At 41.1% G+C, this 26,284-nt stretch overlaps 1 protein-coding gene across 3 annotated transcripts in view; it reads left to right on the top strand.

The window, feature by feature from the left end:
* Window positions 1-26,284, top strand: part of GSG1L (GSG1 like) — a 395,069-nt gene that overhangs the window by 232,698 nt on the left and 136,087 nt on the right. For all 3 annotated transcript variants that reach the window (XM_043978921.1, XM_043978922.1, XM_043978920.1), the window contains exon 3: window positions 8,446-8,598. In XM_043978921.1, coding sequence (XP_043834856.1) covers window positions 8,446-8,598 — 153 coding nt within the window. The remainder of the gene's footprint in view (window positions 1-8,445; window positions 8,599-26,284) is intronic.

Consider the following 26,284-nt stretch of genomic DNA (forward strand, 5'->3'; position numbering starts at 1 on the left):
GTGGCAAAGAATTGGAATCAAGAGAATGCCCATCAATTGGGAAATGGCTGAACAAGTTGTGGTATGTATGTAATGGAATACTATTGTGTTGTAAGAAATGATGAGCAGGCAGATTTCGGAAAAACCTGGAAAGACTTAAGTGGACTGATGCTGAGTGAAGTGAGCAGAACCGGGAGAACATTGTACACAGTAAGAGCAACATTGTGTGATGATCAACTGAGATGGACTTAGCTCTTCTCAGCAGTACAAGGGTCCAAGACAATTCCAAAGGACTCATAATGGAAAATGTTCTCCACATCCAGAAAAAAGAACTGTGGATTCTGATTGCAGATTGAACTATACTGTTTCTACTTTTTTGCATGTTTTTTTTCTTTTTTGAGGTTTTTCCCTTTTGTTTTGATTCTTCTTTCACAATATGACTAATGCAGAAATATGTTTAATATGATTGTATATGTATAACCTTTTATCAGATTGCTTTCTGTCTTAGGGAGGGGGAGGGAAGGGAGGAAGGGGGAAAAATTTAGAACTAAAAATCTTATGAAAACAAATGTTGAAAACTATCTTTACATGTAACTGGAAAATAATAACATACTTCTTTGATTTAAATAAGTTAGTTGGAAACTAAAAAAAGATTCACAGTTTCATATGCAATCCTCTTTGTTGTTGTTTGCTAGGTTCAGAATAAAAAGCAAAAAAAATTTAAATCTAGATTTCCTTCAAAAGTCAGCTCACATGACACATTCTACATGAAGCTGTTCCTGATCCCAGTGGTGGCTGGTGCCTTTCCCTCCTCAAAAATAAATCCCTTGTATTTATTTTGTCTATGCTTATTTTTTTGTATTTTGTATATTTATATATGTGCTTATATATAAATTGCACATGTGCACATATATGTATATGTATGTACATATGTGTGTGTGTATACACACACACAAACATATACTCACTTCTCCTCCCTGACAGAATGCAAGCTCATTTAGAACACAGGAGTGCTTCATTTTTGTATTTGTATCCGCAGCACCTAACACAGTACCTGTGGGTGCTTAATAAATCCTTGGTGATTGATGAATTAACTGGCTGTGTTGTTGTAGGTGAGTCACTTTCCCTTTCTTGGTCTCATTTTCTTGCTCTGTAAAATGAGGGGATTAGATTAAGCATTCTCTAAATCCCTTCCATCTAGGTATTAATCCAAAACAGATTTCCACAATTTCCTTATCCTCCGAATTTTGAATATATGCTCAGCCCCAGCTCAGATCTGCTAGGAATCAGAACTGAGGGAGTACTAAAAGGGGGGTAGGCAGTCTTTACCTGCCCAGGCTTTGTTATGGAAGAAGCACAGAGAGAAAGCTGCTTAGGTCAAGTTCACTTCTGCTGTTTGGAGTTAGTAGTGCTTCCCAACCTGGAGGCACTATGGACATTGGAGAAAGAACCAAACCAATTGGGCTACATAGATTGACCAGGATGGGGGATTTATTTTTATAAATAATAAACATTTTTATTTATAGTTTTGAGTTCCAAATTCTGTCCCTCCTTCCCCTCCCCCCTCCCTGAGGTGGTAAGCAATCAGATATGGGTCATATATGTGCAATTATATAAAACATTACCATATTAGTCATTTTGTACAAGAAAACTTGAATAAAATAAAAAATGAAATAAAGTGGAAAATAGTATACTTCAGTCTGTGTTCAATCAATATCGGTTCTTTCTTTGGAGGTGGATAGTATGCTTCATCATCAGTCCTTTGGGATTGTCTTGGATCATTGTATTGCTGAGAATAGTTGTCATTCAAAGTTCATCAAATAATATTGCTATCTCTTTGCACAATAATCTCTTAGTTCTGCTATCTTCACTATACATCAGTTCATACAAGTCTTTGCAGACCTTTCTAAAATTATCCTGCTTGTCATTTCTTATAGCACAATAATATTCCATCACCATCATATACCACAGCTTGTTTAGCCATTCCCCAATTGATGGGCATTCCTTTGATTTCCAATTCTTAGCCACCACAAAAAGAGCTTCTATAAATATTTTTGTACAAATAGGTCTGTGTTTCTCTTTTGGGGGATGACTTTGGGATATAACACTAGCAGTGCTATTGCTGGATCAAAGTGGAAGCACAGTTTTATAGCCCTTTGGGCACAGTTCCAAATTGCTCTCCAGAATGGTTGGATTTTCACAACTCCACCAACAGTGGATTAGTGTCCCAGCTTTCCCACATCCCCTCCAACAACCAGTATTTTACTTTTTTGTTATATTTGCCACTCTGCTAGGTATGAGGTGGTACCCCAAAGTTGTTTTAATTTCCATTTATCTGATCAATAGTGACCTAGAATATTTTTTCAAATGATTCTAGATAGCTTTGATTTCTTTGTCTGAAAACTGCCTGTTCATATCTTTTTACCATTTCTCAATTGGAGAATGACTTGAATTTTTATAAATTTGACTCAGTTCTCTATATATTTGAGAAATGAGGCATTTATCAGAGATACTTGTTTCAAAAATCTTTCCCAGTTTTCTGCTCCCCTTGTAATCTTGGTTACATTAGTTTTGTCTGTGCAAAAAACCTTTTTAATTTAATATAATCAAAATGATCTATTTTACATTTTGTTTTGCTCTTTTTATCTTCTTTGGTCCTTAATTCTTCCTCTGCCCATAAATCTGACAGATAAATGATTCCATGCTCCCTTAATCTCCTTATGGTGTCATCCTTTATGTGCAAATCATGTACCCATTTTTACCTTATTTCAGTATATAGTGTGAGATGTTGGGTCTATACCTAGCTTCTGCCATAATGTTTTCCAGTTTTCCAGGATAGGGAATTTGTGCTATAGCCTTTTTTCTGATGAGATCTGAAGCAAAGCAGTCTGTCATGTCACAAAGAATCTGCTGAGCACCATGTTCCCAAATCCCAACTGATTGACTCTGTTAAAAAGGGGTAAGAACTCTTGTGGCAGAAAAACCCCAGCTCGTTGCTAATAAAGGGTAAACCTTTCTTTCTGAAATCAGAAAGAATCTGATTATTTGTTAAAAGTAATTTCTATTGTTATCTTTTTATATCAAAAAAATTCCTTCAGTATGCCTCCTCTCTCCTCTCTCAGAGAGCCATCTCATATAACAAATAATATAGATCACCAAGCAAGACAATATAGAGGAAGGTCCTTTCTCTGGGACACATGAGGGAGCTGAACGAGATTACTTTAGAGGTTTTTTTTTCCTCTGCCATTCTGGGTTCTAAGACTCCTAATGCTGGTGCACCATATTCTAAGAGCCCTTCCAGCCCGAACATTCCGTTTTCTAATAGGGTCTTTCTAGCTCTGATGTTTGGTGTTGAAGTGTCCTAAGTTGAAATGGTCTCGTTCTAGGGAACAGGGAAAGAGTATGGGAAAGAGAGGGAAATGGAATGTGTCCTGAAGGCGGGGTGCAGGCAGAGGGGGTAGAAAGAGGAGGAGGAGGACTGTGTCACATCCAGGGTTAGATGTGCTTGGCAGAGACTAATGGGTGTGGGTGAGCACGCTTTCAGGGGGAGGTTAGTAAGAAGGGCTTCGTGAAAGCTCAGGAGACAGTCACAGCAAGTATCTTTAAAGGGAAGTTGGAGTAAAAGAAATATTGAGAAGTGGAGTAGAGTGGGGTAGGGGGAGAGAAGGAGGAGTCCCAGAGATCCCCAAATAGTCCCAGAAGAAGGAGAGGGTAGTGGAGGAAAGAGATCATCCACTAAGGCACAGGAATTATTTTGGTCTTCAACCTATTGTCTAGATGCATTGACAGCCACCATAGAGATTTGGATGTAGCTGAAGAGGAGGAATCCTGTTATTAAGGGAAGGGGGTGGTGCCAGCTTTGAATTTCATGCTTCACATGGGGATGGTGCAGGGATGACCCTGAATTTTTCAGGCATTGTCTCTTCAGTGTCTAATGGGAGCTATGCCCAGCAAGAGGTCTCTGCTGCTGTGGGTGTGTGGTGCCAGTGGGTGTTTTAACAGAATTTAGGTTGCCAGGAGCACATTATTCTAGTGCAGAAATCCAGGGAAGTGCCCAGGAGATGTGATATTTTTACATGCACACACACAAAAAATCATTTTTCTAGTGCCTTAAAATCTCTTAACATGGCAGAAATTGCAGCTGATGTTCCTGAGGTATAGGCTGGCTATCTCAGAATGGGCAGAAATACGGGTGCTCCTGACCCTTGGACATGTTGCTTAGTCCATATTTGTTAGTCCATACCATACAGGATGTCCATGAATGAAAAGAAAGGAACTTCAGCGCACAATGTGCTTAGATTGTGATCTCCCATCTTTTCACATTGGTACATTAAATTCCTGAGCTGACTGAGAATGTATGAGGCATCCCCTGCCTAGGACATGGTTTTAGGAGTCAGCTGGATTTGGCTATTTTGACTTTTCCTTCTTCCTTATTTGTTTCAGATCCTCCAGTGGATGATTACTCGAGGTCCAATGTTCTTTATGGGTCCATACCCCTAAAACTATTGCTTAGGAGTCTCTGCCAATAGTAAGCCAAAGAACACATTTAATGAAATGGAATAATAAGGGCAAAAGTGGGGAGAGTAGAGGAAGGAGGAAGAAGGAGAGCCTACCATGTGCCATGTACAACACTAAGTGCTTTACACATATTATCTGTGAGGTAGGTGCTATTATCCCCATTTCGCAGGTAAAGAAACAGGGGCAAAAGGGGATGAGGTGATTCACACAGCTAGTAGGTGCCTGAAGACAGATTTGAACTCAAGTCTTCTTGACTGTAGGCCCAGAGCTCTGTCCACTGTTCCACTTAGCTGCTAATAATAAGAAAAGTAAGAATTTTCCTTTCCTCCATAAACTGGAGGCACTCTCCCCAAAATACACACAGCCTAAGTGGGGAAAATCGACACAGAGAGAACACGTGAGAATATGTGAGCCAGGGCATCCATGTGTGAGGGACAACTTATACCTCTAATGCCAAAAGAACATCAATGATGCTGCCATCTTGCTCTTATTAACACTGGTCACATAGTCTCTGACAGACAGGTGTGTTCCCTGCTGGTTATATCTCTACTAGACATTGCTTTGCTTGCCTTCGGCTTCTGACTCAGCTAGGCCGCTGTCAAGCTTTCTTAACTTAAAGCCTATAGACTTTATTCAGTTTAAAAAGCAAAACAAAACAATCAAGTCAGAAAGACTCTTGCCCTGGGACTAGCAGAAGCTTCCCTCCTGTTTTATTCTCTGAGTCTCCAATACTATTGAGAACTTCCATTTTCTTGGCAAAACATTCTCAACCCCAGTTGCTAAGCTCCTTAAGACAAGGACAATGCCATCTGACTTAGCTAATGTCGTTGGGCTCCATCCAGGACTTGGGCCCCTTATTCAGAGACCTAACACTAGCTTAAATGGGCTTAATGTACCCCATGTACACAAAGTACCCCCCAACCTCTAGTGCCCCATTCCTTAATTATCTCATATTTGCTTATATGTATTTATTCTTAGATTGTAAGCTCCTTGAGGGCAGGGACTATCTGTCTTTTGTCTTTTTTTTTTTTTATCTCTAGCACTTAGCACAGTGCTTGGCGCATAGAAAGCACTTAGTAAATGTTCGTCAATTGATTGATTTGTCTTTATTTATTCTGTACATACTTATATATGTACTTATTATCTCCTCAAATAAAATGTAAGCTTCTTGGGGGTAGGGATTGAATTTATATCTCCAGCACCTAGCACAGTTCCTGGCACATAGTAGTTGCTTAATGTTTCCTGATGGATCAGTTATTCCATAGACTTCCCATTTTCATTTTTTGAAGGCTTGGTTATAAACCAGGTAATAGTCGTACACCTAAAATATACCAAAGAGCTCTGAGGATTAAACATTACCACGTTTTCCAATACTAAGACTCTTCCTTTCTTGCGTGTAGGTGGGTGTGTGGCAAAAAGAACAAAGAGAGAGGCAAGGGACAAAAGATAAGTCTCTGCTGTCTGCTTGTCCATTTGACTGTTACTTTAGATTCAATTTGACAAGTGTTTGTTGAGCACTTGCTATGTGTTAGGCAGTATTCTAGGCACTGGGGATAAAAAGACAAAGCAGTGCCTGCCTTCAAGGAACTTACCTTCCACCAATTTAAGTTTCATCTCCCTGGGACTGAAGTCCTGCTTTGGTCACATGAGGGGGTTGAACTTGATCTTTGAGAATTCAGAGTGGGAAGGGAGCTTAGAAGTCATCTACTCTAATCCTTTCATCTTACAGAGGAGGAAACTGAGGCCCACAGAAGTCAAATAGATTGCTTAAAAACATAGCTAGCAAATAGTGCAGCTGGGATTCAAACCCAGGCCTTATTTTACACCAGATTCAGTGGTCTAACTACTAGGCAGCCTTTTCTCCCACACAATAACAGTCTAAAGAATCAGGTTTGGGGGCAGCTAGGTGGCACAGTGGATAAAGCACCAGCCCTGGATTCAGGAGGACCTGAGTTCAAATTTGGCCTCAGACACTTGACACTGGCTGTGTGACCCTGGACAAGTCACTTAACCCTCATTGCCCCACAAGACACACACACACACACACACACACAAGAATCAAGTTTTGCTCAATGCACTTGACTCATAGAATCTCTGTGATCCCCACAGCATTCTTGAGAGGCAGGCAGGGTGGCGGAAGTTAATGCTACTTTACAGATGAAGGAATCGAGGTACAGAGAACTTGTTTAAAGACATGCAGAATGCCCAGAAGAGCTAGGAATAGAACAGAGGTATCTGGGCAGTCTTTCAAGTGTTCAAATCACCTACTTAAAGAGGCGTTTTGGAGCCCAAGACTAAGTTCTGGAGAGGTATGCAGTGATGGTCTGTTACCATACCCCATTATTCTTGAACTTTTTGCTCTGCAGTCCCCTTTATACTCTTTTTGTTGTTGGTAGTGGTGGTTTGTTATTTTTTGTGGGGCAATGAGGGTTAAGTGACTTGCCCAGGGTCACACAGCTAGTAAGTGTCAAGTGTCTAAGGTTGGATTTGAACTCAGGTCCTCCTGAATCCAGAGCCAGTGCTTTATCCACTGTGCCACCTAGCTGCCCCCCTTATACTCTTCAAAATTATCAAGGACTCCCCCAAGTTTTCGTTTATGCAGATCTTTTCTACTGACATCTGCCATATTAGAAATTAAAACATCTTAATATTATGACAAAATTAGTTATGACTGTGGATAGCTTGCCTGAGAGAAGATCTGGGGGCTTTAGTGGACCACAAGCTCAATGTGGATCAGCAGTATGACTAAGAAAGTTATCATGATCTTAAGCTGCATTGAGAAGCACAGTATAATAAGCCTGCTGTCCTCTGCCCTGATCAGGCCACATCTGCAGTACTGAGTTCTTCAGGGTCCACATTTTAAAAAGCACATTGATAAGCTAGAGAGTTGACAAAAGACAGCACTAAAATGTCAAAGGACCTTAAGTCCATGTCATAGGAGAATCAACTGAAGCAACTAGAGACACTTAGAATGGACTAGAGAAGACTAAAGAGATGTCATCGCTGTTTTGAAGTATTTGATGGGCTGTCATGTTGTTACGGGAATTCTTTTTTTCAGGTATAGGTTGGCTACTCAGGCATCTTCCAACTTGGAAATTCTGTAGTAGCTTATTTTGGGACTTGGGGTTGGCTCTCCATATTTCAGGGATTGGTTCTGGGTGCCCTGGGACTGGGACCTCCCAGTGAAGGGAGTCAGTTGTAGGTTACTTGGTGGTCAGTTCTTCTCTGTTTAGGAAAATTGTCTCTGAATAATCTAAGGGTGGCCTCTCTCCCTTTGGAACACTGGTTTGAGTGATCTGAGACTAATGCTTCCCTGACTGGGGGATTGGTTCTAAGAGAAATGGGTTGGGCCCCCTATTTGTTTGAGGGGAAGCAGGGGTAGAGGGAGAGTTGCTTTAGGAAGTTCCAAGTAACCTAATGGGGCAGGGATGGAAGCTGTTCTTCCTTACTTGGGTAATGTTTAGTTCTGAATTGCCAAAGGCTAGTCCCACTTTGAGGGGTTAGTTTGGGGTGATTGAGGGACTAGCCCTTCCCTGTTTGGGGGGTGAGTTATAAATAATCTAAGGTTTGTCCCTTCCTGATTAGAGGGATATGGGGTGATGAGGACCAGTCCTTTCCCTTTTTGAGGTATTTTTCCAAGTGACTTGGATATAATACTTTCTTACCTGGGGCAGGGGGAAAAGAAGGTACTGGTGATAAGTAACCTGGTGTTTCTCCTTATCCCATCAGTACTCCCCATCTGGCTCAGGGGTTTGGGGCTTGGGGTTTGGGTTTTTTGTGAGGCTAAATGCAGCTTTGAAATCTCAGGAGGACTGTTTGTGGGGTGTGGTTTGGGGAAAATGGGGAAGGAGGAGATCCTGGGCAGCTAAGATTCCATGCTCCTAACATTTCAGTTGTTGAAGAGGAGGTGACTGAAGAGGCTCGTCCTTCTGTCCTTGTATGTTGCAGGTGTCCTTTGGTTGTCTGTGGTTTCCGAAGTGTTATACATCCTTCTCTTGGTTGTCGGATTCAGTCTCATGTGTCTGGAGCTCTTCCACTCCAGTAACGTCATAGACGGGCTCAAGCTCAACGCCTTTGCTGCTGTCTTCACTGTGCTATCAGGTAAAGGACCTTTCTAGTTTTATACATGAGGGAAAAAAAGCAAATGGAATAAACTGGTTATACCTTTGAATATGAAAATGTCAGATGAAACTTGCTCATTTAGTTTCATCCCAAGCTCACTGTAGATCAGAGCCTTTGGGAGGAGAGTTCTGTGCCCAAAATCCTTCCCCCTAAAACTTTCCATAGTTTTCATACCTTAGTCCATTTTTTTTCTTTAGGGAAGTCTTTTTTTTTTAATTTTTGTGGGGCAATGCGGGTTAAGTGGCTTGCCCAAGGTCATATAGTTAGTGTCAAGTGTCTGAGGCTGGATTTGAAATCAGGTCCTCCTGAATCCAAGGCCAGTGCTTTATCCACTGTGCCACCTAGCTGCCCATAGGTAAGTCTTTTAGGACACTTTGATTCCTCTGAGAAAGGACAGCAGGTGAAAGGAACCTTCACCCTAATCCTGTGAGGGATCCATAGGGCACTCTCCTCAGAGAGAGTGGGGGAATCATAATAGTTCATATTTCCATAGCACTTGGAGACTTTCACCTCACACAAACCATGTGAAGCGGCTGTATGAGTACTGTTGTTCCCATTCTTCAGATGAGGCAATCAGGCTGCAGAGAAGGTAAGTACCTTGCCCAGTGTCATATGGTTTTGTGACTCTAACCCTGGTTCCTCTTGATTTCAAGTCCAATCCTCTGTGTTCTGCTCATATTTCCTCTTTAGTCAAGAATATAGTAAGATACTAAGGCTTCAAGAAAAGAAACCCAGATATACACACCAACCAGATGGTTAAATAAGACCAAAAGGGCAAGTAGGAGTAAGATGGAATTTTATAAATGTGTCTGGAAGAAAATAAACACTAGAAAGAAAATATACTACTTGAGAAGACAGGAGATGCAATTAGTGATGATTTGAAAATAGCTAAGCTTCTGAGTGTTTTGTCTGCTTCAACAGGAAAAATAAGGAAGTTAAGAAGTTTAGGAAGTGACGAACGGCTTAAATATAGCAAATGATTGTAAAGGGCATGAAGAAGCCCCAAGAATGTTTACACATCTGCCAGTCGACAGGAGTTTCACTCTCTACTTCTCTGGGTAATGAGCAGTGAGGATCAAAGGGCCAAGGGAACGAAGTCCCTGGCTCAGAGTATGGGTCTGAATTGGGATGGCTGCAGAGAGGGTATTCCTCAGTTCAGAAGAACTCCAGGAAACTAAGGCGACTCCAGAACCAACTACAGGATCTGAGTTCTGGGTGACTTGGTTCAAGGGAGGGGTAGAGTTTCCAGTTTGAGTTTCATAGTCTATAGAAAAGCAGATTGTCAGAACTGCAAAGGGAGCTTGGAGGTCATCTGCTTCGACTTTCTCCTACTGTTGAGAAAACTGGAGTTTAGAAAGAGGAATTGATTTACCCAACATCACACTGCCAAGATGGCGGGAAAACTTGGATTAGAATGCAAATATTATGACTTATAATATAGTTCTCTTTTTACTACCTTCAGTTTCCTTGTCTGTGAAATGGGGATATAATAGCACCCATCTCATGATTGTTGTAAGGATCAAATGAAATTAGGTATTTAAAATACTTTGCCAACCTTAAAAGCAATATACAATTTTTGGGGGGGTTTTGGGGTTTTTTTGGTGGAGCAATGAGGGTTAAGTGACTTGCCCAGGGTCACACAGCTAGTAAGTGTCAAGTGTCTAAGGTCAAATTTGAACTCAGGTCCTCCTGAATCCAGGGCCGGTACTTTATCCACTGTGCCACCTACCTGCCCCCCACAATATATAAATTTTAGTTGTTGTGACTATAAGCTATATTGTTCCCTCACAACGCACCTAACTGAACTTTAAGGTCCTCAGGACCAGAGTTTTGTGTCATGTGTTGGACCAGACCCAAATTCCACATTCTGCTTTGCCCCTAAACATTCTTCTCTAGGACAGTGGGGACCTTGGCATGATCCCAAGGGCTTCATGATCAACTGATTGGAAAGTATATCCTACCCTTCCTGGGATAACCAATCGAGGGACCAATCTTCAACACAGACACATCATCCTTTCAGCCACTGTGGCCTTCCACTCTACTACCCCACACCTTCTTGATGCAGGCTTCTTCTGGCTATACAAGCTTTCACCCTTAACTGTTCTCCACCAAGCTTAGGCCCTTAGAGCACTTAAAATGTAACTTTTCCCTCACACCCATACCAGCAACCACAGAGGAAAAAATTATTCATCCTTCCACAATGTACTTACACCCCGCCTGCTAAGTCACTATGAGGCTGTGGCAGGTGTCCCTACTTGGGGCAGGTTCTTTCACACCAGCGCAGTGGCTGATGAGTAAGAGTTCAGCCCCCATGTCATTTTTCAGTGCGACAGAATGAATCACACAGTATTAACAGGCATACAGTTTAATTGTATTCTGAATCACGTATCTCATGACATTATCTTTCTCCCCCGACCCTACTCTTCTGAACATCCCTATTTCTATCAAAGGCACCACAAGCCTTCTTGTCATCTAGGTTCAAGATCATAGTATTGTCCTGAGCTTCTTATTCTCATTCTCAGCACATATGCAATCATTTGCTGAATCTTGAAATTTCTTTCTCTATACCATCTCTTTCATATATTTCCTTCTCTACTCACAATAGCAGACACTCTAGTTCAGGTCCTTATCACCTCTCACCTGAACCAGTATCCCAACTGATCTCTCTGCCTCAAGTCTCTCGTCTCTCTAATCCTTCCTCCACAGAGTTGCCAAAGTGATTTTCCTATCTCACAGCTCTAACCATGTTGCTCCACTAGCAGGTAAATTCTAGTGACTTCCCATTGACTAATCAAACATTATTTCTTTTTTATCTCATCCCTTTTTGATTTTTGGCCTAAGTTTTATAACATATGTAATTATTAGTATTATTTATAATATGTAATATAGACATAACATGTATGTGCATATATATATATATATAAAGTTTGGAGACTACTGTTCTTGGAAGCAAGACATATGCTCCATTGGTATAATTCAGACCAGCCATGCTAGACCATCTCTGACGTCTCTGATTCATCATTGCTTGCTTCCCAAACTGGTTCACAGTGTGTGGGAAGATTGGAGCAGCAGGCTCTATGAGCCCTAACCAATTTAAACAATCCTGAAAACACACATACACACACACACACACATCCATGATGATGTAAGGGAAGGAGGCTTAAGGGCAGTTATCATGGACATAACTGCCTCATATCTTTCAGTCTCTGTCTACCCCTTCTTTATGTAACTCCCTTGACTCAGGATGGCGAGAATTGTGAGTCCCTGAATAATGCCCTGGCACTCTTTGTCCTGCTTATGTGGAGAGTGAACTGACTCCTGATTGGCTGAGAAACCTCTGAAACCTCTACACTATGTAAGTGTGAAGAGATTTTGGAGGACAAAAAGGAGAGATGCAGAATGATCTCACCAGGGAAGCCTGCTCTTAGCAATCTCTGAGTGTGTAGGCACTAGTATCAACATGTATAGCAACTGACTTCCCTAAATGTCTGGCTCTAGGGCTCCTGTTAGCCTTTCAAAAGGTCATACATTGCCTTTTCCCCCAATTACTTAAAGGCAATTCTTTGTCTATTGTCCTTTCTGAATTTTTCTCTCTCTTCCAAAGGATCTTCACACTTAATAGGGACTCAGAAGTCTCTCCACCAATGGGAAGTCACATCACCCTCCATGTATGCAACACAATGAGACTCAAACCCAGGTCTTCTTCATCCCAAGACTGGCTTTCTTTATCCACAATACCATGCTCTCTTTTCACCTCTTAATAGCCCAATAGAAGCACTTAAACAAGTAGCGACTCCATTTTTCAACTGTTTCTGTTGTGATGAAAGCTGCAGAGGGCTATTTTCCTCTACCAGCATTCCTCTCTGCCTCCCAGCCCAATCTCCTGACAATGAGGCTGGGTCAGGACCAAGCTAGCCTTCAGGGGTTAGAAACCATGTGCCTGGGCTTCTTACTTCCTGATACAAAGAAAATTGATCAAATTCTTAACAAGAAATGGGAATTACATTTGGAAAATCAAGGAAAATGAAACAGAAGAAGAATTGTGGGGGTGGGGAGACCAACTATTATTCCATCCTCTGAAGCTGGAGACTAGTGGACAAAAGCCCTGGGAGGCTTTGGAGAGGAATCCTTCTTCTCTAACACTGGCATGATTTGCTCTTTTTCAACCAGACATGCTCCTTTCAGGCTCTGCATTTGGTAAGATGTTCAGAGAATCACAGAATGACAAAGTTGGAAGTGACCTTTGAGGTCTGGTCCAATCCCTCCTCAAACTACAAATCATGTCTATAATAATTCCATTAAGTGGTAATCCAGTCATTGTTTGAAGACCTCTAATAAAAAGGGAATTCACTATTTTTTGAAAAAATCTCATTCCATTTTTTAAATCTCTGTAGTTGTTTTCATACTTTTTTATTGTCATAGCAGAGACACAAATCTCTACCACTATGGCCATGTTGTCCCTCCCTGTTTCTTTGTCACTGGTGCCTTTGTAAGAGATCTCTTGGCCCCTCCCCCACTCTGGTTCTAGTGCTTTCCCCAGATCATAGAAATCCCATGATAATTTTCAAATTATTTTCAGATGGCCCAACTGCTACTGAGAAAGATGAAGGGGGTGGGGTGGGAAGAAAGCAGAGACAGAGATAGAAACAGAGACAGAGAAACAGAGATGAAGGGGAAGGGAAAGGAAAATGGAAAAGGAGGGAGGATAAAGGAAAGAGGAGAGGAATTGATGGAGAGAAAAAGACAGGAAGATGGAGAAAAACAAGGAGAGGAAAGCACACACATAGAGGGATAAAGAAAAAAGGAAGGAAAGAGGGGGAGGTGGAGGGAGAGGAAGAGGGGAAGGGAGAGAGAGGAGGGAGGAAGAAAGAGGTATAGAAGGGAAAGAGGGAGAAGAGAGAAGGAAAAGAGAAGGGAGAGGAAAGGACAAGGGCAGGAGAGGGGACTTCCATTAGCCCCCCATCCCCTCTTTTTTTTTCTTTTTTCACTTCACTGCCATCATCCATTCTCAGGAGGTGTCATGGTCTATCACATCACTGTTCCTCGATCCTCCTGCAACTGATCACCACCACGGCTCGATGTTGTTCAATGTTGTGTCTCTTCTCACTGCCTGTAGCTGCTTCCTGCTGTTTGCTGTCTTCCCTCAGAATTGGAGCCAGCTCTCACACAGCTGGCCTGTGGAGGGATTATATTTATGGAATAAAATATCCAGGACAAAAATGTCTTTAGGCAATTTGGAAACTTTTCAGCTCCTTCGGGCAAGACCAGGGTCAGAATGCCTCTATGCCATTGACAACTTTCTACTCTTTCACTCAGATCTCACCTGTTGAATAAAGGGCCTCTTCAGGAAGTTGAGAGAACTGTCTATTTGTCTACTCCACCCAAAGTCCTCATTTCCCATCCCTAAGCAAACTAGAATGCACTGGTCCCATGTGCTCTCCTCCCCCATCTTGCTCCCCCACCCTTCCCCCCTTGAGCAGGGTGCTTCCCACATGATCAGTATCTCCTGCTGAGTCTTGAGTGTTGGAAGTCTTCCTTTGCTGCTCCCTGCTTATCTTCTCATTACCTGTTTTACTCTGTGGCAGCTAAGCCAGGAGCATGCGAATTACCTTGAAACATTTCCAATGTTGGAGAAAGCACTGGAAGCAAAAAAGGAAAGGTGGGAGAAATAATTGTTACTCAAGGAGGCACAAGTGACACCAAACCAGAAGAAGGGACACAGTTCTGCCACAGTGAAGATTTGTATCCTTGTTAGTGATGTTGAACCAAATCTCTCTTTAGTTTCCACCCAGCCCTAGTTCTGTTCCCTGAGGCCATGCAGAACAAATAGTCTGTGACAATGACAAATATGATATCTCAGATGATAAGCTCTGAACCATTATGATGTCTGGATGCAATAGAGACTGTTCAAACTCCATTTCCACAGGCCATCTTTTCTGATATTTGGAAAGAGCTATCATTCCTTACCACCCAAGGCCTGCTCTTCTCCAGGCTATACATTCCTAATTCCTTCAACAGATGCTTTATGACACAATTTCCATTTCTCTCTACATTCTAGTTCCTCTATTCTAAAAAGACTTACTCTTTGATGTCAGTATCTTTTCTAAAATGTAGTACCCAGAAATAAAAGAAGATTCCACATGTATTCTGTCTGGGGCAGAAAGAGGAGGACCTAAGGATCATCATTTTCATGACTTTGAAAACTTGATTCCTGATAAGGCAAGGGTTTGCTATCTCTTTGGGCCACCATGTTGCAGTGCTGGCTCATTGATTTCACAATCCATTGGACCCCTTCCTTAATTCTTTTACTTTCTTTTTAAACTTGAACTATCTTGATTGTTTAAACCACAGTCTTTATATTTCTACCTATCAAATTTGATCTTAGAAAATCATTGTTCTAGGCTCTCATGCTTTTAGGATATGAATGCTGGTTAATTCAGGCAACTAGGGGTGGCACAGGAGGTAGAGTACTAGACCTAGAGTCAGGAAAACTGGTGTTCAAATCCAGCTTCAGACACTTAGTACCTGTGTGACTTTGGACAAGTCACTTAACCTCTTTGTGTCTCAATTTCCTCATTTGTAAATTAGAAATAGCAGTAGCCCCTACCTGTGAAGATAAAATGAGATAACATATGTAAAACAATGACTCAGGATCACTATGTGAATGTATTATTATTATTATTCATTGTGTCAACTTCATGTTACCCACTAATTTAATAAGCATACTATCAGTACCTTCATCTAAGTCACTGATAAACTACTGACAAGAACAGGACTAAAACCAGAACCTTATAGAGATCTTACTAGAGCCTGAGTGACATTGAAACATTGATCAAGCCCCTTGGAGTGTTGTCAGTCATTTCTGAACCCACTTAAGTATACAATCATCCAATTCTATGTCTATCTTATCCATGAGGATTATTATGAGACATTGTCAAATATCTTAATGAAAGCCAGTTATATTCTGCCCATAGTGTTCTTTGATCTAATGGCCTAATATTCTTGTACTTCCGTAGGTACAACTTGACTATTATGCCATTAGTCTAGTAACCCAGTCATAAAGAAGGTGGAAAAAATGATAGTGGATAAAAAATGCTTAGCTTGCGCCTGTAATCCTCCCCTCCACCCCACCCCCCACTTGCATGATCTCATCATTGATTCAAGTTATCATCCTACATCTCTTTCTCCTTTTTATAGCCCACTTCCTAGGGGGGGATATGCTGTTTACACTCATTGCTTATACTTCTGTTCCTCTTTTCAGTTCCTTGCAATCTGGTTTCTGACCTCATCACTCAACAAAAACTACTCATTCCAAATTTATCAATGATCTCTTAATTACTAAATCCAATTTCAGTCCTCATTTTTCTGCACCTTTGTGTAATATTTAACACCCACTCCTCCGGGATACCTACTGCTCCCTTGGTTTTCCTTATGCTGCTCTAAAATGGTTCTTTTATGTATCTGTCTTATCTTTCTCAGTTTCCTTTGCTGGATTAGCATTCATATCCTACTTCTGGTCATAGCTGTAGCTCTGTCTTGGGCCCTTTTCACTCTCTCAAAACTATTTCTCTTGCTGATGTCAGTAGCAACAATGGATTCTACCTGATGGAGAAGTGGAGTCTTGGACTTAGAATAAAAAAGATTTGGGTTCAAATACCATCTCAGACATTTTTTAACTGTGTGAACTTAAGCAAGTCACTTTACCACTGTTTGCCTCAGTTACCTCAACTGTAAAATGAGTGTTGGATTTGATAGCCCTAAAGGTTTCCTCCATCCTTTGACTCCTAAAATTACATAAACTTCCTGTCTCCTGAGTTCTAATTTCACATTACCACCTGCCTATTGAACATTTTCAATTGAATTCTTGATATAAATCTCAAATTCAATATATCAAAACCAGAACTCATTATCTTTCTTTCCCCAATTTCCTCTTTTCCTAATTTCTATATTTCTGTGGAGGAAACCTCAGTCGTGCAACTTTGGAGTCATGCTCAACAGCTCCCCCGTCTTCACCCTTCATATCCCATCAGTTTCCAAATCTTGTTGATTCTACCTCAAAAACATTTCCTGCATCCATCCTCTTCTTTCCATTCATGCAACCATAGTTCAGACCCTAGTGGCCTCTCTGATGCCTCTTTTTTGATTCCTTTGTCTCAAGTACCTTCCCTCCCTGAATCCATCCTCCACCAGCTGCAAAATTGATATTCCTAAAGCACAAGTCCATCTATGTCATTACCTTACTCCAGAAGTTCCCACATTGCCTCTAGGATAAAATGCAAACTACTCCTTTTGGCATTTAATAATCCTTCATAATCTTAATTTTAATAATAATAATAATTTTAATAACCCTTCTTAATCTGGCTCATTTTAATAAAGCTTTTCAGGTTTATTTGACCTTACTTCCCTTTATACACTCTAAGTTCCACCCAAATGGTCTACTCATTGCTCCCCAAACACAATGTTCTATCTCTGCTTCAACAGCAAAACAAGCCCCAAAATATAGCATCTCTATGTCTTTGCACAGGCTGACCTGGGATGTACCTCTTCTCCATATCCCTCTCTTCCTTCAAAACTGAGCCCCAGTGCCACCTCCAACAGGAAACAGATGTTGAATTCCATCTGCTTGTTAGTGCCCTCCTGGTCCCCCCAGCCTGCCCCCAAAATTCTCTTGTATTTACCTTACATATAATTCGATTGTATTTTTCTGTGTTCATTTGTTTTCTCCCAATAAAATAAAAGATCTCTGAATGCAGGGACTCATTTGTTTTAGCTTTTGAATCTCCAGAGTACAGTGTATAGCAAATGCTTGAGGGATGAATGAATGAATGACTTCTTTTCAATAAAGCAATTATAATGATCACCTGTAGTCTAAAGGGAGTACGGTTCTTTTTTTCTTGCTAATTTCCCCTTTTCATCACAAAATATTTCCATTTAAAACTTGGCACTTAATAGACTTTTATTCACCTGTTTCACTCCCATGGTCCCTAGAGTAAATAGGAATCAGTCCCTTCAGTTTCACAATGGGTTTCCCTGTTTTACCTCCAAGATAAGTAAGTCTGGGTTAGAGAGGGAAAGCTGCCAGGTTCACTCATCAGCAGTCACTGTCTCTCCCCCAGAGACCGGCATACAGCTGGAAAATAATATGGAAGAATTTTGTTGAGATGATTAGAGAGAGAGCATGATATAACTGGGAAGAACAATGACTTGGAGTCGGAAGACCTAGAATCAAGTCTTGTTTCAGCCACTTATTATCCATGTGGCTGTGGGCGAGTCACTTCATCACTCTGAGACCTGGTTTCTTCATCTGCAAAATGGGGATATATTAATATATGCACGACTAACTTTGCAAAGATGTTTCAAGTAAAGCTGTATTACATAAATGTGAGCCATTGTTACTATCATCATTATCATCTGTGCTTTCCCTAGACCCTAGAGGGAGAACAGGCCTTATCTAATTACCAAAGAAAAAAATTACTTAAAAAATTCTTGATTAGAACATCACCTAACGTCTATATCCCAAAGACATCCCAAAAAAGAGAAAAAGACCTATTTGTACAAAAATGTTTATAGCAGCTCTTTTTGTGGTGGCTAAGAATTAGAAATTAAAAGAATGCCCATCAATTGGGGAATGGCTAAACAAGATGTGGTATATGATGGTGATGGAATATTATTGTGCTGTAAGAAACGACAAGCTGTATGACTTCAGAAAGGCCCGGAAAGACTTGTATGAACTGATGTATAGTGAAGTGAGCAGAACCAGGATAACATTGTGCACAGTGACAGCAATATTGTTTGATGAAGAACTATGAATGACTTAACTATTCTCAGCAATACAATGATCCAAGACAATCCCAAAGGACTAATGATGAAGCATTTCATCTACCTCCAGAACATGCTATTTTTTACTTTCTTTAATTTTTTATTCATTTTCTTATACAGAATTACTAATATGGCAATGTTTTAAATAATTGCACATGTATAACCTAGAAAAAGAACATCACTTAATGTCAGCATATAGTAAAAAATAATGAATCATACCTTTTAAAATAAGAGGATCTCATTTCAAGGAAATGACAGGACTTCCTCAAAAATCAGCAATAGGCTATACTAAGTACCAATATTTTAAAAGAATATTTTGTGATGGAAATAAAAATTACTTAGAAAAAATAACTGTACTCTGTGTTTTAGTGAACATTTTATTAAATACAGTGTCTGAAAAATAAATTCAAGTTGACTTGAGTTATGAGGACCATCACGGATTGGAAATTGGATAACTGCAAATGTATCTGGGGAAGTGTCCGTGCAGGTACCAGAGGATTGGGGCCTATGGATGAATAGCATGCTAATTCCATTTTTCACATGCTATTAAAGCTAGGTTTGTTGTGAATATACCACTGAGGCCATCAAAACAGCAAGGGACCAAAAAAAAAAGTCTGTTAGGAATGCAAAGGAGATTTAGTCAAGGACAAACCAGAACTTACACCCCTTGAAAATAAGTAACGTGGAGCATAATATTTAATCAAAGAGAAAAAATTGAAAAACAGTACTTACTGAATGGGAACTAGGATGATGTTAGAGTGCAAATGAGATTGCCGTTGTACTCTAGTGCGGCAACCTCAGAAACACCCGCATCATTTGGCATGTTCAAAATTGTTATTTGAGCATTTGTGGGTCCCATTAGATACTGCTTAATATCTATTGTTGCCATCTAGCTTCTGCAGGCTCTGTAAACAGTGGGGGGAAAAGATAGAGAAATCAATAGCTCCCATTTATATGGCATTGTAAGGTTTGCAAAGTTCTTTCCTCACAAGGACCTTGTGAGATCTCAAATAGAAGGATTATCTTTCCCCATTTTGCAGAAGAGGAAGCTGAGACTCCAAAAAGGTAGTAACTTAGAATAAGAGATTTCATGGGAAGAGACCTTAGAGGTCATCAGGTGCTACTTGCCTAAGCTCATATAGCTGATGAATTTAAAAGCTGAGACTTAAGGCCAAGAATTCTCTGACTTCCATCACCTGATGTCTGGAGAGGTGATTTGATCAAGGTTACAAAGAAAAAAACATAATGATAGCTCACATATATATGTTTATATATCTTTTTAAGGTTTGTAATACATATTCTATCTCATTGTTGTGGGATAGGTGCTGTTATCCTCCTCATTAGATGAGAGAACTGAGGCTCAGACAGGTTAGGTGCTTGTTCTTCACAAAGCTAGTGAATGTCTGAAGCAGGATTTGAGTCCAAGTCAAGCACTCTGCTTATTACATGAGACTGCTCCTCAGAAGTAGTAAAGTTGGTATTCAAATGCAGATCCTTCAGGTGAGATAGGAAGAACCATTTAGAAGGAAGGAAGGGAGGGAAGGAGGGAGGAAAGAAGGAAGGGAATTGAGAAGGAAAGAAGGGAGAGAAGAGAGTGAAGGAAGAGGTTAAGGAAGGAGGGAAGGAAGGAAAGGGGGGGGAGAGGAGAGGAAGGAGAGGGAAGAAGGAAGTCTAAAGGAGGTTTTGTGCTTGCTTTAGACACAACAGGGTAGGACAGAGTTGGCAAACTTCATCCTGCTCTACAGTAGGCCCAGTGGAAGAGTAGGTGGGACCAGAAGAGCCTATTTCTTTGGGCCCTCCAGAGAAAATAAATAGGAACCACAAAAATTACCTTGTAATGGAAAAAATGCCTCTGGGAGTGTTATCTTATCAAATACTGTATATCACCACCACCCACTTGTTCCAAAATGTCTAATTAAAGTAGAAACTTGTTGATGGTACCTGAAGTGTCAGAAAGTTAGCTTCTAATTAAGTACAGTCTTGCCTTTTGAGGGATTCTCCTTCTTAATGTGACTTTTAAGAAGTAAAAAAATAGGTCTAGGGGCAGCTAGGTGGCGCAGTGGATAGAGCACCAGCCTGGATTCAGGAGTACCTGAGTTCAAATCCGGCCTCAGACACTTAATACTTACTAGCTGTGTGACCCTGGGCAAGTCACTTAACCCCAATTGCCTCAATTAAAAAAAAATAGGTCTACTTAGATAGTATTTGCACTTTCCTCTTCTCCCTGTTCTTACAGTTGACTGAGTCTTGTGAAATCAACCTTTCCAGCTCTCCACCAACTGAGTCAGCTTGGCTGGAACCCTATCCACTCCCAACCTGTTTTATAGAGAGCTGGACTTAAACCTGGCATGCCAGACTGGCATCAGTGTGTAACAGGAATTAGAGCCAAGCCCTTAGTTAGAACCACCTGCTGCCATGGCTAAATTCTTCCAGTTACTCCCTGCCACACAGGTGCCAAGTTGATATTTCTAAAACATAGATCTGACTATGCCATACCCCTCCCCCAAAATCTTCAATATCTCTCTTTTGCCTTTAGAACAAAATATAAAATCTTTAATCCTTAGCTTGACAGTTATAACCCTTCATGATCTGGCTCCCACCTTTCCCATCTTATTTTATATTATTCCCCTTCATAGAACTCCTATTCTAGGCATACTGGCTGTTTCCAGTCTATAATGTTCCTTTGCCCACCTCCATACCTTTGTACAGGTGTTACCCCATGTCTGAAATGCACTCCCTATTTACATTTACCTAATAGAATCCCTTGCTTGCATTAAAGCCCAGCTCTTAGGTGTTACCTGTGAAATAAGGCTTTTTCTGATGCCCTTCCCATCGGTTCTTTTATTCTTGAAATCACTTTGCATATATTGCAAATTCATTTATTTATGCACATGTTGTATCTCCTCCCCCACCCAACCTGGTAAAATGTTTATATGTTTAGGGCAGGGAATGGTTCATTTTTGTCTTTGTACCTCCAGTGTCCAACACAGTGCCTTGCTTATAGGCACTTAAGTGTCTTTGGATTTAATTGAATTGACTTGACTTGAATTGTATGACCTTGGGGAAATTGTTTCCTTTCTCTGGGCCTTGGTTTCTTCATCTAAAAAATGAAGAGATTGTATTAGATGATCTCCCATTAAGCTCTATATTAAAACTCAGAATTTCTGTGATTCTGAGGTGTAATTCCATTCATTTACCAAGATTTATTGAATGCCTGCTATGTGTCAGACCCCAGAGATATAAAGACAAAATAAAACAGTTCCTGCCCTCAAGTAACTTATACTCATTTGAGGGTGAACACAGAAAAGGAAACCCAAAATATAAACAAAGTCAATACAAAGTTAAGTGCTGGGGGGAGGTCACAGCCACTGGGATGGTCCCAATAAAGTTTCTGTAGGAGATGGTACTTGGACTGAGATTTGAGAAAACAACTAGAGATTCAAGAGGTGGAGGGGAGGAAGGAGGACATTTCAGGCATGGGAGACTGTCAATGCAAAGAAAGAAGTTAGAATGTCATATATGAGTAACAGCAAGTAGGTTGTCTTGGCTGGAACCTGGAGCCCATAAATGTAAGTAAAATGTAATAAGTCTAGAGAGATGGGCCGGAGCCAGATTGTAAATGGTTTTAAAAGCAAATAGAGGCATTGGTAATTTATCCTAGAAGCCTTTGGGAGTCCCAGGACCTTTCTGAGCAGGAAAAGGACATGGTTAGACCTATGTTTAGGGTTATCAATATAACCACCAGGGGGAGCTTGTGAGTGAGTTCCCGATCTCCAGCATCAAACACCAGAAGCCTTGGGGGCCTTAACAACATTGCTATGTTGCTATGGCAATGTTACTATGGTAACTATGTATGTGCAGTCCCAAGCACAGGAGGCTCTCCAGCTCAGACCAATGGCACCTACAGAAGTCCTCATTCCCTTCTCCCTTGTAGGGAATAGGCTTATATGGCTACCTCTGCAAGTCTCTCAGAGGGAAGCTGTAGCTTATCCTTACAGCATGGCATTAAGCAAAGGAAAGAATCTCTGGGTCACTCTAAATTGTTCTTGGGTACTTCTGCAAGACTTATAGGAGATAATAACAGCACCCCTCTTTGTGTAGCTCCTCCTCCAGCTCAAAATTTACCAAGCAATAAAATGTCTCCTGTCTTTAAATCAGACATTTCCTCATCTCTCAGTTTCTCTCTGTATGTTCAATAACAACAACAGCAGCTCCAGTTTTTGTTAGCCAACAGGTGTTTATTTTATAAGCAACAGCCGGTTTAGATAGCATAAAACATGAAATTAAATAGGGAAATCAAAACTCAACTCTGCCTGAAATGGCTGGGGAGGGAGAATGAGAAAAACCAAGGAGAGAACTGACAAGCACCAAGAAAATTCACTTTTTCTCTGGAGGAAGGAAAGAGAAGGGAAGAGGGGCTTTCTCTCAGGCTCCTCTCTTACACCTGTTCAGTAGTGCGAGCCCAGCCCACTTCCACGATCCTCTTCTTCTGATAATAGCCTCCACACCACACCAAAATGGCTCTCAGCTCTGATGGCTTTCCTCCAGGAGCATTGTGACAACTCCTGCTTGGCCACAAGCAAGTTAACATCCTTTCTCTTACAAAATCACAGACAACCTTTGTTCTCCTCCCACCTATCTGACTAATCTTTCTCAGACTTTTGCTGGATCTTTATTCATGTTCTACGTGCTACCTGTGGGTACTAAAAGGATCTATCCTGAGCACTCCTTTCTCTTTATACTTTCGCACTTGGTGACCTCATCAGTTCCTGTAGATTCAGTTGTCATCTCTATGCAAATCATTGTCAGATCTATATGCCCAGTCATAGACTTTTCTGAGTTACAGTCTTGCATCACCCATTTCCTATTCACCCATTTAGACCTACATGTCCCATAGACATCTCAAATTCAACATGTCCAAAACAGAACTGCCCCTCCAAACTCTGCCTTCTTCCATTCTTTGTTGTAGCAGCTGGGGAGAAAGGTCTCCTAGAAGACGTGGCCCTTGAGCTGAGTCTTAAAGGATGCCAGAAATTCTAAGGGCTGTGGATTTTGAGGGAGAACATCTCAGGTATGTTTAAAGATACAGAGACAAGAACAGGAGTATCATGTTTGAGGAATAGCAAGTGATCTGGTCTGGCTGGCTCCAAGAGAAGGTAGAGGGAAACAGAATTTAAGAAGATTGCGGGGGGCGGGAGGGGGCAGCTAGGTGACACAGTGGATAAAGCACTGGCCCTGGATTCAGGAGGACCTGAGTTCAAATCCTGCCTCAGACACTTGACACTTACTAGCTGCGTGACCCTGGACAAGTCACTTAACCCTCATTGCCCCAGGGGGGAGAAACAAACTATAGCTTGTAGAATCCCTGGCATACTTTAAGACTCAGCTCAAGGACCACCTCTTCCAGGACACCTTTCTCCCCAGCTGCTACTGCCATGCCCTCTCAGGTTACCTTCCATCTCCTCTGTATTTGCCTTATGTGCTCTCATTTATATAGGTTATCTCCCTCTCTACCTTAGAATATAACCTCATAGAGGACCAGGACATTCTGAACTTTTTCTTGTCCCCAGTTTTTTGAACAGTTCCTAGCACAAAGTAAGCACTGAATGAGCACTTGTTGATTGATGGATTCTGCACTAAATTAAATCCCAGGCCACTTAAACTTAAGGAATGTTGGGTAAACCAACCAGCCAGCAGGCAGCAACCTGCTCTCTCATCTGATTGTGTGGCCATGCCTCAGGGGTGGCAGAAGGCTGATTATATCAATTTAGCAACTGTATGAAGGATGGATTGGAGGAAGGAGAGACTTTAGGCAGGATGACAAATTATTACACACTCTAGTCTGGCTAAATTGGCTTACTTGCTTCCCATCTCCTTTTGCTAAATTCAGGTAAGAAGTAATGAGAGTCCGAATCGGGGTATTGGCCTTGTATGTGGAGAGAAGGAAACAAAGGCAAGAGATATGGTTAGTAGAAAAAAATAGGACTTAGGAACTAAATGGAAATAAGGAGTGATCCTGAGAAGGAATAGCTTAGGATGACTCTGAGCTTGGTGACTGGAAGGATGGTGGTTTCTTCAAGAGACCTTGGCATGTAGAGGAAAGAGCACAGGACCCAGAGCCAGAAAAGCTATGGCTTTAAATCCCCTTTTTGACACTCACACTATGCCAAATCTATTGCTTCTACCTTCCTGACATCTTTTGCATTTATCTCTCCACTTACACAGCCATCACCCTAGTGAAAGCCCTCATTATCTCCAGCCTGAACTCCCCAGTAGCCCTCTAATTGATCTGCCTGCCTCAAATCTGTCTCCACTGCAATCCACCTCCACACAACCTCTGAAGAGATTTTCCTAAAGCAAAGGTATCCATGTCTTCTTCCACCCTCCCCTGCACAAACTTAATGAACTGCAATGACTCCCAGTTACCTCCAGGATCAGATATACAGTCTTCCATTTGACATTTAAGGTTCTTCGCGACCTTGCCCTTTCCAGCCATCTTGCACACTACAACCCAGCCAGATTGGTTTCCTTGCTGTCCCTCATGCAAGATACTACATCTCTTTTTTCTGTGTCTTTGCATGCCTGAGGTTTGGAATGTATTCCCTCCCACTTCTACCTGTTAGGGATCCCAGAATTCCTACATGATTCACCTTAAGCATCCACCAGCCATTTCTGGTCCTCCGCCTTCTTCACTGCTAGCACCTTTTCCCACGGTCACCTTTTTAGCTATTTATGTGTGTCTCATCTATGCCTACGTATGTATGTGTTGTCTCTCCCTTTTAGAATGTGGCTTTCTTGAGGCAGGGACTGTTTTTGTTTAATAAATGCTTGTTGTTTAATTCACTTTTCTGAGCCTTGGTTTCCCCATCTGAAAAAATAAGGACAACAATTCCTACTTTATAGAGTTGTTATATCAAATGAAATGGAGTACCATATAAATGGCATCTATTTTTAATATTAGGGCTTTTGTGCCTGGATATGATAGAGTGTTGTTGAGTCATAGTAGGTTAGAATCAGCCTACAAGTATTTATTAGACACCTATCATGTGTCAGGCAATGTGCTAGACCCCAGAGATATAATTGCAAAGAATGAAACAATCTGTGCTCATAAAAGGCTTATTTTCTAATGGAGGACATCCACATACATAAATATAAAATGAATAAATACAAATATATACAAAGTAATTAAACACAGGGTAGTTTGGCAAGGAGGCCACTAGCAGTGGAAAGGGAGGGCAGGTATGAAAAGGCAGATAATAGTGTTCGAGTGGCATCTTACATAAAGAGAGGGTCAGACCTGACTAAGGCCAGGCTGGCAAATTCAGCCTAGGAATTTTAATGAAATCATTTACTCATAGATGATCTAGCATTCAACAAAAGGAGGTTTACCAAACAAAAGCATGGAAAGAATATTCAGCAAAGATATAGCATTGATTGATTAGGTATCTCTCCCTCGTCTCAGCATTTTCCAGGGAAGAGCTCCTGGTGCTTTTGTGAAGGGGAAGCTATATAGGTCAAGCCCAAGTCCTCAGGACTAATTAAGTCTCCAGGATGAATTTGTTGCCTTTTAGGGTATATTCCTTTTGCCTGTGGCAGGGACCTTGCTCCTGCCACAGAGATCATTGAATCTGAGTCCCCTTGTTTTTCCTGCTAAGGAACTTGAAGTTCTAAGAGAGAAAAAGAGAAAAAAGGAGGTTGTTTGAGGGTTAGAGGCTATAATTGAGAAGAAAGAAATTGTTAGGAAATGGAAAATTTGGTTGCACAAAGCCATCTAAGGTTTAGTTTTTCTGTTGGCTCTGGGACTAAGTTTATTTCCTTGTTTTCCTTCCTTGATAGCTATCTAAAC

Source organism: Dromiciops gliroides, chromosome 1 (genome assembly GCF_019393635.1).
Source record: "Dromiciops gliroides isolate mDroGli1 chromosome 1, mDroGli1.pri, whole genome shotgun sequence".
NCBI classification, from domain to species: Eukaryota; Metazoa; Chordata; class Mammalia; order Microbiotheria; family Microbiotheriidae; genus Dromiciops; species Dromiciops gliroides.